The 14,280-nt window shown below is 62.8% G+C and overlaps 1 protein-coding gene across 7 annotated transcripts; it reads right to left on the reverse strand.

Moving 5' to 3' along the window:
* Positions 1-1,543: 1,543 nt before the first annotated feature.
* On the reverse strand, positions 1,544-11,299 carry ZFAND2B (zinc finger AN1-type containing 2B). Of its 7 annotated transcripts, none has more exons than XM_073304868.1 (11): positions 11,169-11,299; positions 10,195-10,277; positions 9,239-9,421; positions 8,086-8,180; positions 6,813-6,944; positions 5,727-5,878; positions 4,994-5,113; positions 4,689-4,758; positions 3,887-3,963; positions 3,228-3,312; positions 1,544-2,854 (listed from the first exon to the last, which is right to left on the reverse strand). In XM_073304868.1, exons 2-11 carry the CDS (start codon positions 10,247-10,249, stop codon positions 2,810-2,812), a joined length of 1,014 nt encoding a protein of 337 aa, XP_073160969.1. In that variant the 5' UTR covers positions 10,250-10,277; positions 11,169-11,299; the 3' UTR covers positions 1,544-2,809. The 7 variants fall into 7 exon arrangements, with proteins under 7 accessions (XP_073160969.1, XP_073160966.1, XP_073160965.1 ...); XM_073304865.1 differs by lacking the exon at positions 11,169-11,299 and adding an exon at positions 11,003-11,068 and having other exon boundaries at positions 3,228-3,309; XM_073304864.1 differs by lacking the exon at positions 11,169-11,299 and adding an exon at positions 11,003-11,068.
* Positions 11,300-14,280: the final 2,981 nt, after the last annotated feature.

A 14,280-nucleotide genomic window follows, 5' to 3' on the forward strand; every position in this document is an offset into this window, starting at 1 on the left:
GTCTCAGATGAAGTGAAAGCTGTTAAGAAAGTTAAACAGTCCTCTAACCAAGTGGCTGTGTTTGGCCAGCTTGTTGGGGAGAAGACCCAATCCCAGTTTGACCCCCTGGGGTTTTGGGGTGGCCAAAGGGCACGGGCCGCAGAAACCTTCCCACATGCGGCCTGCGAGTGCTATCGACCACCCCCGACCTAAGGGAGGGCGTGAAACTGGAAGGGCCTGGTGTAACTCCCACCAAGGAATGGGAGAGATGCTGGGGCATCCATGAGAACGTTGGTGGCTTCGAACTTCCCCAGGTCACCGGGTAAAGTGACCCCGCTCAGTTCGATCTCGAAGGGGGGAGAGATGTGACGAAGTGGGACTGTTCTTAATGTTTCCTCTGAATAGTGTGGGGGTGCCTCAGTTTCCCCTAGGCAGTTCTTAAGTATCTAGGGGGTGGGGTAAGGGTGTATGATCATTGCAGAGCCCTAGAGGGCAGGTGTGTGCAGGGGTCTGGACACAGAGAATGGCCGACACCCTGTTTCCTGGCCACTGATGGCCTGGGCCCTTCCCCTCTGCAAGGTGAGAGCTAAAGGGTTGGAGAACAAAGGAATCAGGTGATCTCCTGGCCCGGGAAAGGCACAAAGCCCAGGGGAGGAGGGGCTGGAGGGAGTTTCAGTTTGGGGCTGGCTGGGACATGGAGTGAAGGGCAGACGTGGTTGTCTGGCTCACTGCCCCCCAAAATGGACCCAGCCGAGAGGTCCCGTTCTCTGCACCTGCAAGCTCTGTGCTAGACCATGTCCCTGTCGTCTAATAAACCTTCTGTTTTACTGGCTGGCTGAGAGTCATGTCTGACTGTGGAGTTGGGGGGCAGGACCCTCTGGCTTCCCCAGGACCCGGCCTGAGCGGACTCGCTGGGGGGAAGCGCACGGAGGGGCAGAGGATGCTGAATGCTCCGAGGTCAGACCCAGGAAGGTGGAAGCCGGGTGAGCTGTGCGTCCTGCAGACAGGCTGCTCACAGAAAGGCGACTTCCCGAGAGTCCTGACCGGCTTCGTGGGGAGCAGTCCCAGAGCATCGCCCAGGGACTCCGTGACACAGGGGCATCAGGCTACAGCCTAGGCCAGGAGCAGCACACCCTACTAAGCAGGGAAGGTACCAAGCCACGTGGGCCAGAGAGGGCTGATCTGGGCCCAGCCCAGCCCCCTCCCTTGCTCGAATGGGCCAGGACGCAGCCTCTGCTCCTTGGCATCGCCCACAGACACCTGGAGTCGGACCCCAGCTCCCAGCCAACACCACAGCCCAGCCCAGAGCTGGGGTGGCAGGAGGGGGACAGTGCCCCAGTGCTGGGCCCACAGCTGCTCTGGCAGCCGGCCTGCAGGGAGCTGGGGCCTCAGGCCAGCTCCTACCACCCCCATGGCTCCTACCGCGTGCTGTCGGCCCAGGCAGGAGGCCAGGCGCTGCTTGTATGGTACCTGGGCCGGGCCCAGAGGATTCAGGCTCTTGGACTGTGAGTGCAGCCCAGGGCAGGGTCCCTTCCCCCCCAGAAAGAGACCATGGACACCCTGCTTTTGGGTAGGACTTTATTTCCCTCCAGGCAGCACTTGGCCGCCAGACAGCTCCAGCCCTGCGGAGAGCAACCTTTCGCCACCCCTGCTCCTGAGTGCCGCAGCCGGCCCGGCCACAAGCTCAGGGCGCAGGACGAGGCGCCCGGCTGCAGCTGTCACCCAGTACGGCACACGCGGCCATCGCTGCAGCAAGGCCCGGCGGCGCCGAGCCCTGGGCACGCAGAGCTGCAGGGGAGCAGCTTCCGGCGTGTCCAAGCATCTGCACTGAGCACCTCAGGCAGCATCGCCCGGCAAAAGGCCCGAGCTGAGGAGAGCCCCCCCACTCAGCAGTCTGCTGGCAGGGCCCTGGCCTCATGCCAGGCCGGCCCCGAGCCCTGCCGTCAGCAGGACTAGAAGGGGCTGCTCTGGGGAAGACTCCAGAGGCCTGGTCCCTATCACCAGGGGCCTGGTCCCTATCATCAGGGGAGATGCTCCGCTTCGAGGACAGGTGTCGTCCCAGGGCAAGGGCTAGGTTGGGGGAGGGGGTGGCTCTTAGCAGTGGCATTGTGGCAGTCCGTGGTCACAGCCTGGAGAGGCTGTGTTCCCATGGGAAACAGGGCAGCTGCTTTTCCCAGCTTCCTCCCCCACATCCAGCACCCGAGGAGTTAAGGAGAGGGGCTGAGAAAGGCTGGCCTGGCCCCACAGCTGGGCCCTGCCTGCAGGACAGCAGGGAGTCACGCACAGGGGATGTCAAGGCAGGGAAGGTGCCAGGTCTTGCAGGGCAGGGGACTCTGCTACATAGAGTGGTCAGCACAGTGAGTGCAGCTGCAGGGGCCCTGTGGGGCCGACAGGGCCAGGGCTGAGTTCCCACTGAGGGGGAAATTAGTGTTACCCAGCTATGACCATCCCTCCTCCTGGGCACCTGGGGAGGGGGAAGAGGTGGGGGTCAGTTCCGGCCCAGGCAGCCTCGGGCAGGAAGTGAGAAGAGTGCAGAGCTAGCAGCTGCAGGGCGCCCCTCACACCCGTGGCCGGCTCTGGTGCGTGGGAACCGGGTGTGGCCTGAGGCAGCCCCGTGCAGCTCAAAGTGATGGCGTAGCTCGCTGTTCAGCTACGGTCTATTCTACAGGGAGCAGGCACGGCCAGCGTTTGGTTGATTGTTTCTAGCTGTGGAAGAGGCAGGAGAAGCCCCTGGCGGCCCTCCGCAGGTGATGCTCGGGCAGGGCCTGGCAGAGCTGGGTGATGGTACCCAGTGCTGCGGGCAGGCCCTAGGCATAGTGGTGCTCCCAGCCTAGAACATGCTGCAGTCTGATGGCCTCGAACTCCGGCTCTGGGCCTGCAACGTGAACACACTGGATGTGACATAGCACGAGTGAGCAAGTGCCCCATGCCCGGCCCACGCAGGCCCCAGCAGCACTCCGGGGGCCTCCAGGGCAGGGATGGGGCTGCTGCAATAAACACAGGCCTCGCCCCAGCAGGGCTGAGCCCTCCCCTTTGCTGCCCCTTGGAGCCTGCAGGGGCTCGGCTCCCCTAGCCAGGTCAGGCTGCCCCCCAGGGACAGTCCGGCCTTGGCTCACTTCAGCCGGGAAGCGGGGGTGCAGAGCTCCAGCCCCAGTGCCGAGGAGCGGGGAAGAACCTGCTGAGAGCTGAGTTGCCCGGCCTGGCGTTGCTGGGCCTCAGCACGGAGCCTCCAGCTCAGCTCAGCTCACCTGCTCCTGCTGCCGCCGCTGGTACTCCTCCTCGCTCGCGGCTAGCGCCCGCGCCAGGGCCAGGTCCTCCTCCTCCTGCGCGCTGCTGGAGACAGCCGTTTGTTCAGGGGCAGGAGACCACACCCCACGCCGCCCCAGGGACAGCTCAAGCAGCTGGCTAACGAGCCCAGAGAGGCCGGGGGAGCCTTTGGGACAATCCCCGTGCAAACACAGCACGGGACTTCGGGAGCCAGGCTGCAGGTGTCCCAGCTGGGACGGAGCCAGGCCGAGGCCTGTCCCAGAGGCAGCCCCCGCATACAGAACCCCTGGAACCAGACCCGAGAACGGGGCTCAAAAGGGCGCCACCTGCTGGACTGCACCGCTCCTGCAGCAGCCTGGGTTTTCTCGGGTCCTGGCCCATTCTGTTCCTGCCCATTAGTTGTCAAGATGTGAAGGGATCACAGCCCAGGCCAGTTAACGCACCCGGCCCCTCCCCAGCCTCTGTCCCCTTCCGGGGAGTTCGCCCCCACAATGGTGCCCTATGCAGGCTCTGTGTGGTGCGGCTCTCAGGTGACCATCAGCATGTCACCGGCCCCACCCAGCAAGCACCCTCTTGCAGGGCCAGCACGCCCAGCTGCGACACAGCCCGGCCCAGGTGCTGCGCCAGCCCCAGACCGTACCTGAGCGCCCGTGCCGAGCCGGGCGCCGATTCTGCCAGGGACATCTCCAGGGCTCGCTGCAGTGCCTCGTCTTCACTCTGAAAGGAGAGTGGGGTGTGCCCACGGCACTGCCCGGCTTAGCCACACCCTGGAGACAGGGCGGGCCCAAGCCCCCGAGGTTGTGCCGCGGGGGACAGTCCTACCCTCACCCTCAGTCATGGGGGTGCGTGTATCTGGCCCACCTCCTACCCTAGGCCCAGCTGTAGGCCTGGGAGTTGGACACGGTCAGAGGGAAGGCATCTGGCTTCAGAGCCCCCGCCCCATTCTCCCCCTACGGGGAACAGGCTCACCAAGCAGCTCCTCGCACCCCTCCAGCCTGACCTCAGTGGCAAGGGGCTGGTGCTTTCTCACGCTCCCCGTTCAGAAAACAGAGCGAGGGAGACAATGGCAGGCGTGGACAGTTGCCTTGGCCGGGCCGGGCCCCCTAAGAGCCTCCAGCAGAGCCCAGGCCTGCCCTGGCTCTCACGTGCAGGCAGCAGAGCGATCTCCATCACAGCGCCACTGAGCACACGGGGGCCCCATAGCCGAGCGCCGCACAGGCGTCCTGGGGAGCGCTGGGCCCGGTCCTGCCATCTCGGAGGTGGGCGACAGAGCTGGCCCAGAACAGGGCTCCTGTGCCTGGCACACGACTGGGAACTGGCAGCCTGGTGCTTGGCTGGGGACCTCACACACGGGGTGATGAGGCTGCACAGCCTGGGAGCTCGGGCCCCCAGTTCTCCGTGCCATGGCACCCACTGGGGGAGGTTCGCGCTGGGCCACTCACCAGTCCATTCTGCAGTGCAACGGCAGGGGGCGAGGTGCTGCTGGGCGGCAGGGTCACCATCACGCCGCCTCTGGGCGCAAGAGGAGGAGCAGGGTTAATGCTAACACGCGGAGCAGCACGGGGGCCAATGCCCAGGTGGGGACCCCCCCACTAATGGGTAGCTCTGTGCCGCTCCCAGCAGGCCAAGGAGATGTGCCAGTCCCGGGGGTGGGGGATTTCCACACACCAGCTCTCTGGAGGGGCTGCCGGGTCTAACCACCGCAGCCAGGCCTTGGGGGCGAGAGGAGGTGTGGGCATCACCATACCTGCTTGGGGCTGGAGCAGGGGGGCCGGCTGCCGGCCGGGTCGCCGGTCTGGAAGCTCCTCTGCTCGATGTCCCGGCTGCCACAGAGGAGGATGCTTGGGCTCTCGCAACCGCAGCGTGTCTGCGACAGACAATGTCCATCAGTAACAGCTTCCCCCTGCTGGGCGGGGGCTCAGCATGGGAGGGGGTTTGGAGCCCTCTGTCTCCCCACCCCTCCCTCAGGTACTCAGCCCCAGCCGTAGGCCCTACATCCTTCCTGCTTTCCTGTGTGCTCATCTCCCGCGTGGGGCCTCACCCCCAAGCTCTCTGGGTAGTCACTCAATGGTGCCCCAGGCCAGTCAGGCCCCCCAAGCAGACCTGCTAGGAACAGAAGCTGGAGAGAACAGCAGGCGCATCGAACATGCTTGCGGCTTGCACCGCAGCCCAGCATCAAGGGCAGGGACACTTACACCTGCAGCTCTGCAAGGAGATCTCCTGGCACCAAGACGCAGAGCACAGGGCAGGGCTGGGGCACCCAGTGTAGACCCAGCCGGCGCGGGGGGAGGGGGGGTGGGCTGGGGCAGATCCAACCAGTGCAGGGCAGAGCTGGGGTGCCTGGGGCAGACCCAGCCGGCGTGGGGCAGGGGGGAGCTGAGACACGAGGCAGGGAGAGCGCAGCTTATGCAGTTCTCCCGTCGTCATCACTGTGGCGAGCGTGGCCTGCCCTGGAGAAGCACTTCTCCCGCCCCCGTTACCCGGCTCTGGAGAGGGGGCGCCCCACCCCATTGCAGTCGTGATCCAGGGGGTGCCGGTGCTTGAGGCAGAAGTTCCCGTGGCACTGGTCACAGATCACCTTCATCATCTCCCTCTGCTTGCAGCCAGGCTTCAGACACTTATTGGTGAAAATCTAACCAGAGACAAGGCACCCGGTGACCAGCTGTGAGCTCGCGGCACACAGGGCCCTGTAGCCGTCCCCGACCGGTACGGAGCAGCCCGGCAGCAGCATCCGGGCCGCCTCTCACCTCCGACCCCGCTGTGGGTTTGCTAAGTGGACGGAGCCCTGGTAATGTACGTTCCAGGAGCTTCAACGCCAGCAGCAAGGCCGGGTCAGACCCCAGGTCTCCGCGTCCCAGCTCCAGCCCCCCAGCCACGCTGCTCTCTGGGGAATTCAATTCTAGCGCCAGCGAGTGGCGGGCACAGACCAAGTGCTGCAGCGTGAAGGGGCTTTGCCAGCTTGTAGGTTCACGGAGGTAAGGCCGGAAGGGCTCACTCTGCCCCCCTCATCGGGCTGCCGTGGCACAGGCCAGAGCACCGCACACAGGCACTCCTGCGGCGAGGACCTGTCCTCTCCTATTCCATAAGGGGCACTACAGAGCCCAGCAGCTTGTGGCTGAACTGGGGTGGGTCCAGGGTCCTGTCATGGCCTCCAAGGGACGGTGGGTCGGGAAGCGGCTCCCGTGACAAATCGCCCTCAGTTCCTGCCAGGGCAGCAGCCCCCCGCCCCCGCTGTTCCAGGCCTGGGCTTCCTGCGCCCAGCTCTCCTGCTGCCCCCCAATCCCTACCCACAGCGCCCCCAACTATTCCAGGCCTGGACACTGCCTGCCCCAGCGGCCCTGCACCCCTCCATACTGATTTACAGCCCCCAGCATTTCCAACCAGACCACGCCAAACCATGGCACTCGTGGATTTAGCTCAAGGCCCACTGGGGAGTCAGCTGAGAGCAGCAGACTTGGCTCAACAGGCCCAGCCAGCATTAGGCGAGTGCCGACCAGAGACCCCCCTCCACGCCCTGGAGGCACAGACCCATAGGGCCAGGCAGCAGCGAGGTCACAGCCTCCTACCTTGCGCTTGCGCTGGGCGGGGTCGGATTTGCAGTCTCGGTCGATGTGCTCCCCCACCACCGCATCAGGCATCTCCCCCTTTTTGACAGGGATGGGGATGTTGCAGAGAGGGCACACGGGGACCTGCACGTCCTGCAACACACCAGAGGCCAGGCTGAACATGCCCCCCAGCCCACCCCAGGCCAATCTGTGCTGTTCTGTTCCCCCCAGGGGCAGGAGCTGCCTTGCAGATGATGGTTCTCTCCTGTGGAATTTTTTAACCCTCCAGATTATTTCTGCCTTTGCTAAGCAAGCAGGCCCGGGGCACAGCCACACCCCTGGGAACGCTGGCGGCTTGTTAATCCGTGAAGGGAACAGGGAACAAACAGGTGTTAAAGTGCCAAGGACGGTTCTGACCATCCATCCCGAGCCCCTGCATAACACAGGCCACAGAGTCTCACCCAGCCACGCGAGAGGAGATAGGACAGAGCCTGCAAAGCAGCTGCCAGGCTTGGGTTAAAGACCCCAAGTGACGGAGCTGCTACCCCATCCCTTGTGAAATGCAGCTCGGGCCTGGGCTGCACAGAGAAGTGATGCTAAACGCTGAGGGGTGTAAAAACACACAGCCAAGTCGCCTGAGGGAGCTCCAGCTAGATGAAGGAAAGATCGCTGCTTGAGGGGGGGATGGAAAAACCCCTTCTGCTGCTGGACGCTGCATCTACTCTATAGGGGCACACAGTTTTACACCCCCCCACCCCCGGCCTAACACCCGTGCCTCCCCGGAGCCGGGCAACAGCTCGTTGCCAGTCCCTTTGCTCAGAGTCTGACCCCGCGAGCAGCGCTCTGAGCTAAGCCCGTGGGAATTAGTTCACCAGAGACGACGTTAGATACTTTCCTAAGTCCACGTGCATTAGCCCTGCTGTGATCCCTCCATCCCCTAGCGTTGGGGTCCTAGAAACCATTCAGCTGGCCTGGCAGATGTCGCCACCTCGTGTTCTCTGCTCTCTGCCCCTCTGCTGGGCTTGGCTGCTGGAGGATCGCAACACGGATTCCAGGGAACGCCCAGCGCCCTTCTGTCACTGGCTGAGCTCGCCTCGCTCTCAGACTAGCCAGGCACTGCTACACACCAGGCAGTTCCCCTGGCTCTGCCTGCCCGTCGTCCCAGGCTTCTCTTGCGCATGTGGGGCCTGATCCTGAGGTTTTGCCGGGAGCTGCTCAGCAGGTCTCAGAATGAGGCTGCCAGGTAGTGCCAACTCCGCATGGAGCCAGGCCCCAGCCACCCCTCCCCACTTACCTTCTTGTAGGCAGAGGCGCACTGGTGCTGGGTGTAGGTGATGTGGTCGGTGCAGAATATCTGTTCGCACGCGTCGCACTTCAGGGGGAGAAAGTCTGGCAAGACGGGAGAGACAGCAGGCAGGTCAGGGGCTACAGAGTCAGCGCTTCCCACTGCACAGCCCAGGGGCCAGCCAGCTCCGAGGGCACAACCCAGCCACGCACAGCCTGGGACAGCCTGCAGGGTCACAGGCCTGCAGCCGCTGAAAGACTGAGCCATTCCATATGTAGCTAGAGCTCCCGGAGACTACAGCTCCCAGCATGCACTGCTCCAGTTTAAAAACAAACCCGCATTTATGGCCTGCAGGAAATGTTTGTAGCTTTTCAAAGTTGTTTAAATGATCCAGAATATTTCCTAGCAAGCCGAAGGCACAGCTTCTTCACGCTCCTTCAGGGATGCCAAGGACTCAACCCCGAAACAGTCACCGCGGTAGGAGAGACAGCAAGAGACAGTTTTAATGTCAAAGCTACACGCTCTTGACAACGAGGGTTTGTACCGTCAGCGCCTGCCCGCCCGCCCTTCCCCCTCCCAGTGAGGAGACTGATGATGCCAGTCACTGGAATACGAAGGGGGCACAGACTGACCAGAAGCAGCAATGGGATCTGCAGGTCTCTGCGGCACGAGGCAAGCCACTAAGAAATCAAGACACAGCACCCAGCAGCAGCCTCAATGGCGCGTGAGCAGTACGAGTGAGAGGAGAGAGCAAAGCCAAGCCAGCTCCCACAGCACGAGCGACCCCACCCCAAAGCGAGCTCTGTGACACAGCCAGGTGCCACGGGAGCAAGCCCTGGACTGGCCAGTTAGCACCTGTTGACAGCCATTTCACGTTCTCCTTGGCAGGGACACCCCAGACACTAAGGTGGCATTTCTGCTCCTCACATGCGCGTCACATGCTGTGTGGCTGAAGTGCCCTGGCACGTGACGATGCTCAACACTTACAGTGTTTTCTGACCATCAGCTAACAAGCCCCAGAGGGACCGGGGCACCGTGCCCAGGAGTCAGACTGATCATTTGTCTGGTCCCCACCATCCCCCAACGGTCTGAACACTTGGGACACAGCCCACAAGAGACACACACGGGTAACAAACAAGGGCTGAGAAAGGCACTTGTTTACCTGCTTTGGGGTGGGCATGCCAACATCGCCAGCTCCCTAGGCCCTTGGCATGAAGGGCTCCAATCACCCCCTGCTCCCCGAGGGGGTTGCAGACAGACTGAACCGCATGGGTCGCTGCCCCTTGCTCCCATCCCAGAATGCACCGCGCCCCCTCACTGTAACAAAGCACGGGGCCCACAGCCTCTGTCAGGAAGTTTTAAGCATGAAGGCAACCAAGTAAGCAAAGAAACGGGATTTAGAAAGTCACAGCTACTGCGCCACCAACCACACACGTGACCCCAACACCCCTGCACAGAGTGCACCTCTGCGGCAGCTCCCAGCCCCCCTGCTGTATCCCACTAGACCCTGCCTCCCTCCCAGAGCCGGGGAGAGAACCCAGGAGTCCTGGCTCCCAGCCCCCCTGCTGTATCCCACTAGACCCTGCCTCCCTCCCAGAGCCGGGGAGAGAACCCAGGAGTCCTGGCTCCCAGCCCCCCTGCTGTATCCCACTAGACCCTGCCTCCCTCCCAGAGCCGGGGAGAGAACCCAGGAGTCCTGGCTCCCAGCCCCCCTGCTGTATCCCACTAGACCCTGCCTCCCTCCCAGAGCCGGGGAGAGAACCCAGGAGTCCTGGCTCCCAGCCCCCCTGCTGTATCCCACTAGACCCTGCCTCCCTCCCAGAGCCGGGGAGAGAACCCAGGAGTCCTGGCTCCCAGCCCCCCTGCTGTATCCCACTAGACCCTGCCTCCCTCCCAGAGCCGGGGAGAGAACCCAGGAGTCCTGACTCCCAGCCCCCCTGCTGTATCCCACTAGACCCTACCTCCCTCCCAGAGCCGGGGAGGTCACTGGGCTGTGGCAGGGCAATAAACAGCCACAACCCCACTTGACCAAGCCAGCGCGGCCCCACCGGGGGCAGAGGCGGCCAAGGGGGGCAGGTGGCCCCAGACTCTGCCCCCGCAGCCAGATCGGGGCCTCACCCAGGCGCTTGCAGGTCGGCTCGGAGCAGTGCGCGCCCAGGTCCGGGAACTCCATGGCGGCGGGGCCGGCTCCGGGTCCCCTGCTGCAGCGAGAGAGAGTAAGAGGGGCAGGAGAGCACCCACTGGGGGGGAGGCAGGCTCGGGGGGGGGGAGGCGGAACACCCAGGTGCGGGCGGGGGACCCAGTCATGGGGGGGGTGGGGGCATCCACCGGGGGGGGCAGGCTCGGGGGGAGGGGGGCCCAGTTATGGGGTGGATGGGAGCATCCACCGGGGGGGCAGGCTCGTGGGGAGGGGGGCCCAGTTATGGGGGGAGATGGGGGCACCCACCAGGGGGGGCAGGCGGGCCCAGTTATGGGGGGACACTCAGCGGAGGGGGCAGGCTCGGGGGGGGGCCAGTTATGGAGGGGGCACCCACCGGGGGGACCCATTTATGGGGGGAGAGGGCCACCCACGGGGGGGAGGCAGGCTCGGGGGGGCCCAGTTATGAGGGGAGATGGGGGCACCCACCGGGGGGGCAGGCGGGCCCAGTTATGGGGGGGCACCCACCAGGGGGGGCAGGCTCGGGGGGGCCCATTTATGGGGGGAGGGGCAGGCTCGGGGGGGGCAGTTATGGGGGGGCACCCACCGGGGGGGGCAGGCTCGGGGGGGCCCAGTTATGGGGGGCACCCACCGGGGGGGGCAGGCTCGGGGGGGGCAGTTATGGGGGGGCACCCACCGGGGGGGGCAGGCTCGGGGGGGCCCAGTTATGGGGGGGCACCCACCGGGGGGGGCAGGCTCGGGGGGGCCCAGTTATGGGGGGGCACCCACCGGGGGGGCAGGCTCGGGGGGGCCCAGTTATGGGGGGGCATCCACCGGGGGGGCAGGCTCGGGGGGGCAGGCTCGGGGGGGCACCCACCGGGGGGGCAGGCTCGGGGGGGCCCAGTTATGGGGGGAGGGGCAGGCTCGGGGGGGGCAGTTATGGGGGGGCACCCACCGGGGGGGCAGGCTCGGGGGGGGCCCCGCCCGGCGGCCGATGTGGGACCCTCCCCGCCCGAGCCCGGCCTCGCTCCTACTTCCGCTGGGGAGACGCGATGACGTCAGCGTTACGCCGCAGCGCGTCCGCTCCCGGCTCCGCCCCGCGCTGGGGCTGCTCCGGCGCTGAGCGAGTGGGCGGGGCGAGGGGGCTCCCTCGCGCCGCCCCAGGTCCTAGCGCCCGCCGCATCTCCCCAGCCGGCTGCCCGGCCCGGCCGCTGGGGGAGCGGGAGGGGTCGTGACCCACTGGCGCAGAGACCAAAGCCGGGGGGGGGGGCAGCCTGCGCCCCCGCCCGGGAACGTCCCCCCAATAACGCCCAGCCCGGGGCAAATAAGGCCCAGGGCAGGGCTCCCCCAGCCTGGGGCTAATAACCTGCAGAACTCCATGCCGGGGGATGCTCCGAAGGCCAGAACTATAACTGGTTTCACTAAATTCATGGAGAATAGGTCCAGCAATGGCTATTAGCCAGGAGGGGCAGGGACCCAACCCCCTGCTCTGGGTGTCCCTAAGCCTCTGCTTGCCGGAAGCTGGGACTGGCTGACAAGGGATGGGTCACTTGATACATGCCCTCTCTGTTCCCTCCAAAACATCTGACACCGGCCACTGTCAGAGACAGGACACGGGGCTAGATGGACCATTGGTCTGACCCAGTGTTGCTGTTCTTATGCACACCTGACAGTAAATTAATCTAAACCACATTTCCCTTGTTTGCTTCTACGAACATGGGACTGTGTCAAGACTTACTGACATCAAGACATGATGTCCACTGCTTCCCCCCCCCCTCCCCTAAGCCAGTACCCCCTCCAAAGAAGGAAATCAAGGTAGCGTGGCATGATTTGTTCTAGACAAAGCCATGCTGGCTATTCCTTCTAAAGCGGTTAGCCTCAAGGTGCGCACAAGTTGACTGTTTCATGATTTGTTCCAGTCTCTCTCCAGGTATCACCATTAGGGTGACTGGTCTATAACTCCCAGGTCCTCTTTGTTCCCCTTTTTGAAGATAGGGGCTATATCTGCCCTTCGCCAGTCCTGAAGATAGTTGTTCTTGCCCCAGCAAGCCACTGTCAGAGCCAGTAGAAGCCAGGGCACCTGGGTCCCAGCCCCCGCCCCCCCCGAGCTATAAGTTAACTAGCAGGAGGCTTGTACCAGCCAGGCTCCCTTAGCTGCAAGGGGAGAGGGCTGCAGTACTTGAACTTGAGTTAGATCGCAGCACCTCTAGCCTTGCTCCTGCCCAGGCCCAGCAGGCAGAGGGCCCAGATTCCAGACAGCAGCTTCTCAAGGCTGGTAGCGGCTGTCCTGGGGATTTCCTGGCCAGCAGAACGTCGAAGACTGGGGAGGTGTCCGTAAAGGAGGGACTTGACCCTAGAGCATCTTAGGCCACTGCAGAGTAGAGGCTGCCAAGGTTTCCAAGAAGAGTGATGCTGAGCAGACACAACCAAACAGCTGAGAGTCCTCCATATTCTCCCATCCCCTCATTGTCATTGTCACAACTCTCCAAGGCTGCTGGCTGAGCAACTGCAACAGAAAGGGGTTTTTCTGAGCAATGAGTGACGGGGGCGGGGGGGAAGAGAGGGGAGAAGAGAATCCAAGCTGTTAGCCAGCCACTTGCCAGCTGGCTCTGCCCCACCCCAACCTGTTACCTCCCTCAGGGGGCTGCCCACACCACCCCAACAGCAGATACACCACTCGAGTCTTAACAGACACTCGCTGCTAGCTCTGGTTTGCATGTACAGTACTGCCACAGACAGGCATCTGAAAAGAAGTGATTTCTCCCCCCATGCCTGGTGCTGAATGTCAGACTGACACTCCATGCGAGAGGGATGTCTGCAAGACGAGCTCGAAAGACCCCACCACATTCAGCCAACAAATTTTAGTGCCCAGAACTTTCTCCTCCACCTTTTTTTGTTTTTATTTTTTATTACAAACTCTACATTTTGCTTTTAAATATAGCCATAGAATGAACACGGATTACAAGGACCCCTTCCCCCCCGCCCCTTTTCCTGGATGTTATTAGGAAGAGTAACATTTATCACCAGGTCTCCTGCAGACCTACCATCAATGAAAAGCCACCCATTGCTACCAGCACTGGTGCCTCAAATTCTCTTGCGGACACAGTTCTCAGGGAGCGGGTGGGCATATCAGCACAAGCATACAAGACCCCTTCCCCTCCCTACATCCTGAAAGAAAATTTGGGGTCCAAATTGTTGTGACCCATTTGTGCTCCTACCATGCAACAATGCCTGGGTTAGCAACACGCAGCAGCCTGTTCACTGGATACCTTGGCAGGGGCTTTTTGGAACCACGTTAGCACCATTTGAACATGGGCGGCTGCCACGTGTGCCATGCACATGGCCCGGTAGAACGCAGGACGCTGTGCTGCGCCCGGGATTCCCACTGCAATGCAGGACAAGGGGGCCCACATGTTGCTTTGGAAGCCTACCAGGAGCTCATCTAATTTACACCAAAGCAGGCTGCAGCCACCCTCATGAGACATGGTGTCCTCCAAGGAAGAGCACCGCCTGCGAGGGGCTACACTGCTCTGGTAAAGGGGGTGAGAACAGGCTCCATTTGGGCCAGTTTGGCATCTGTTGGGCTAGGAGGAGGTTTTTGGGAAGTGCCTCTATATTATCTACTCAATAAATAATCTAACGCTTCCCAAACCTGGGATCTGAAAGCAGATCGTCCTAGCTCGAAAGAGGCCAGGAGGGGCTACCATTAAAGAATTCATAGGCCCATAAGCCACCACTCCCATGGAATGTTCCATTGAGCAGGATGTCACACAGAGTGCAGAAGTGTCCATCTAGGCAAACAGTGACAGAGCTACCAACTCCTCTGGAGTCTGCCCTGTCCCGCACTAACAGGGAAACGGGGGAGTAGCCCACACACAATACAGAGGGACAGCCAAAGCCCAGCTTCAGCTGCCGTCGTGGGGCCAGAGAACACTCCAAAATGCTCTGCCCAAGGGGTGTAGCAAGGACATCATTGGGCCTCTGCTCCCATCCCCTGGTTCTCTCAGCCCTCTGATCTCAGGAGACGTTTCTGGAGCACAAGTCGCTGCTGATTTAAAAGCTCTGCT

This window comes from Lepidochelys kempii, chromosome 11 (assembly GCF_965140265.1).
Source record: "Lepidochelys kempii isolate rLepKem1 chromosome 11, rLepKem1.hap2, whole genome shotgun sequence".
NCBI classification, from domain to species: domain Eukaryota; kingdom Metazoa; phylum Chordata; order Testudines; family Cheloniidae; genus Lepidochelys; species Lepidochelys kempii.

Coding starts and splice junctions, on each gene's coding strand:
- ZFAND2B (XM_073304864.1), bottom strand. CDS start 11,043: ATGCCCCCCCATAACTGGGCCCCCCCGAGCCTGCCCCCCCG. Junction 10,278..11,002: donor CCCCCGAGCCTGCCCCCCCG/GTGGGTGCCCCC, acceptor CTCTCGCTGCAG/CAGGGGACCCGGAGCCGGCC. Junction 4,759..4,993: donor CCTGCTCCAGCCCCAAGCAG/GTATGGTGATGC, acceptor TCTTGCGCCCAG/AGGCGGCGTGATGGTGACCC.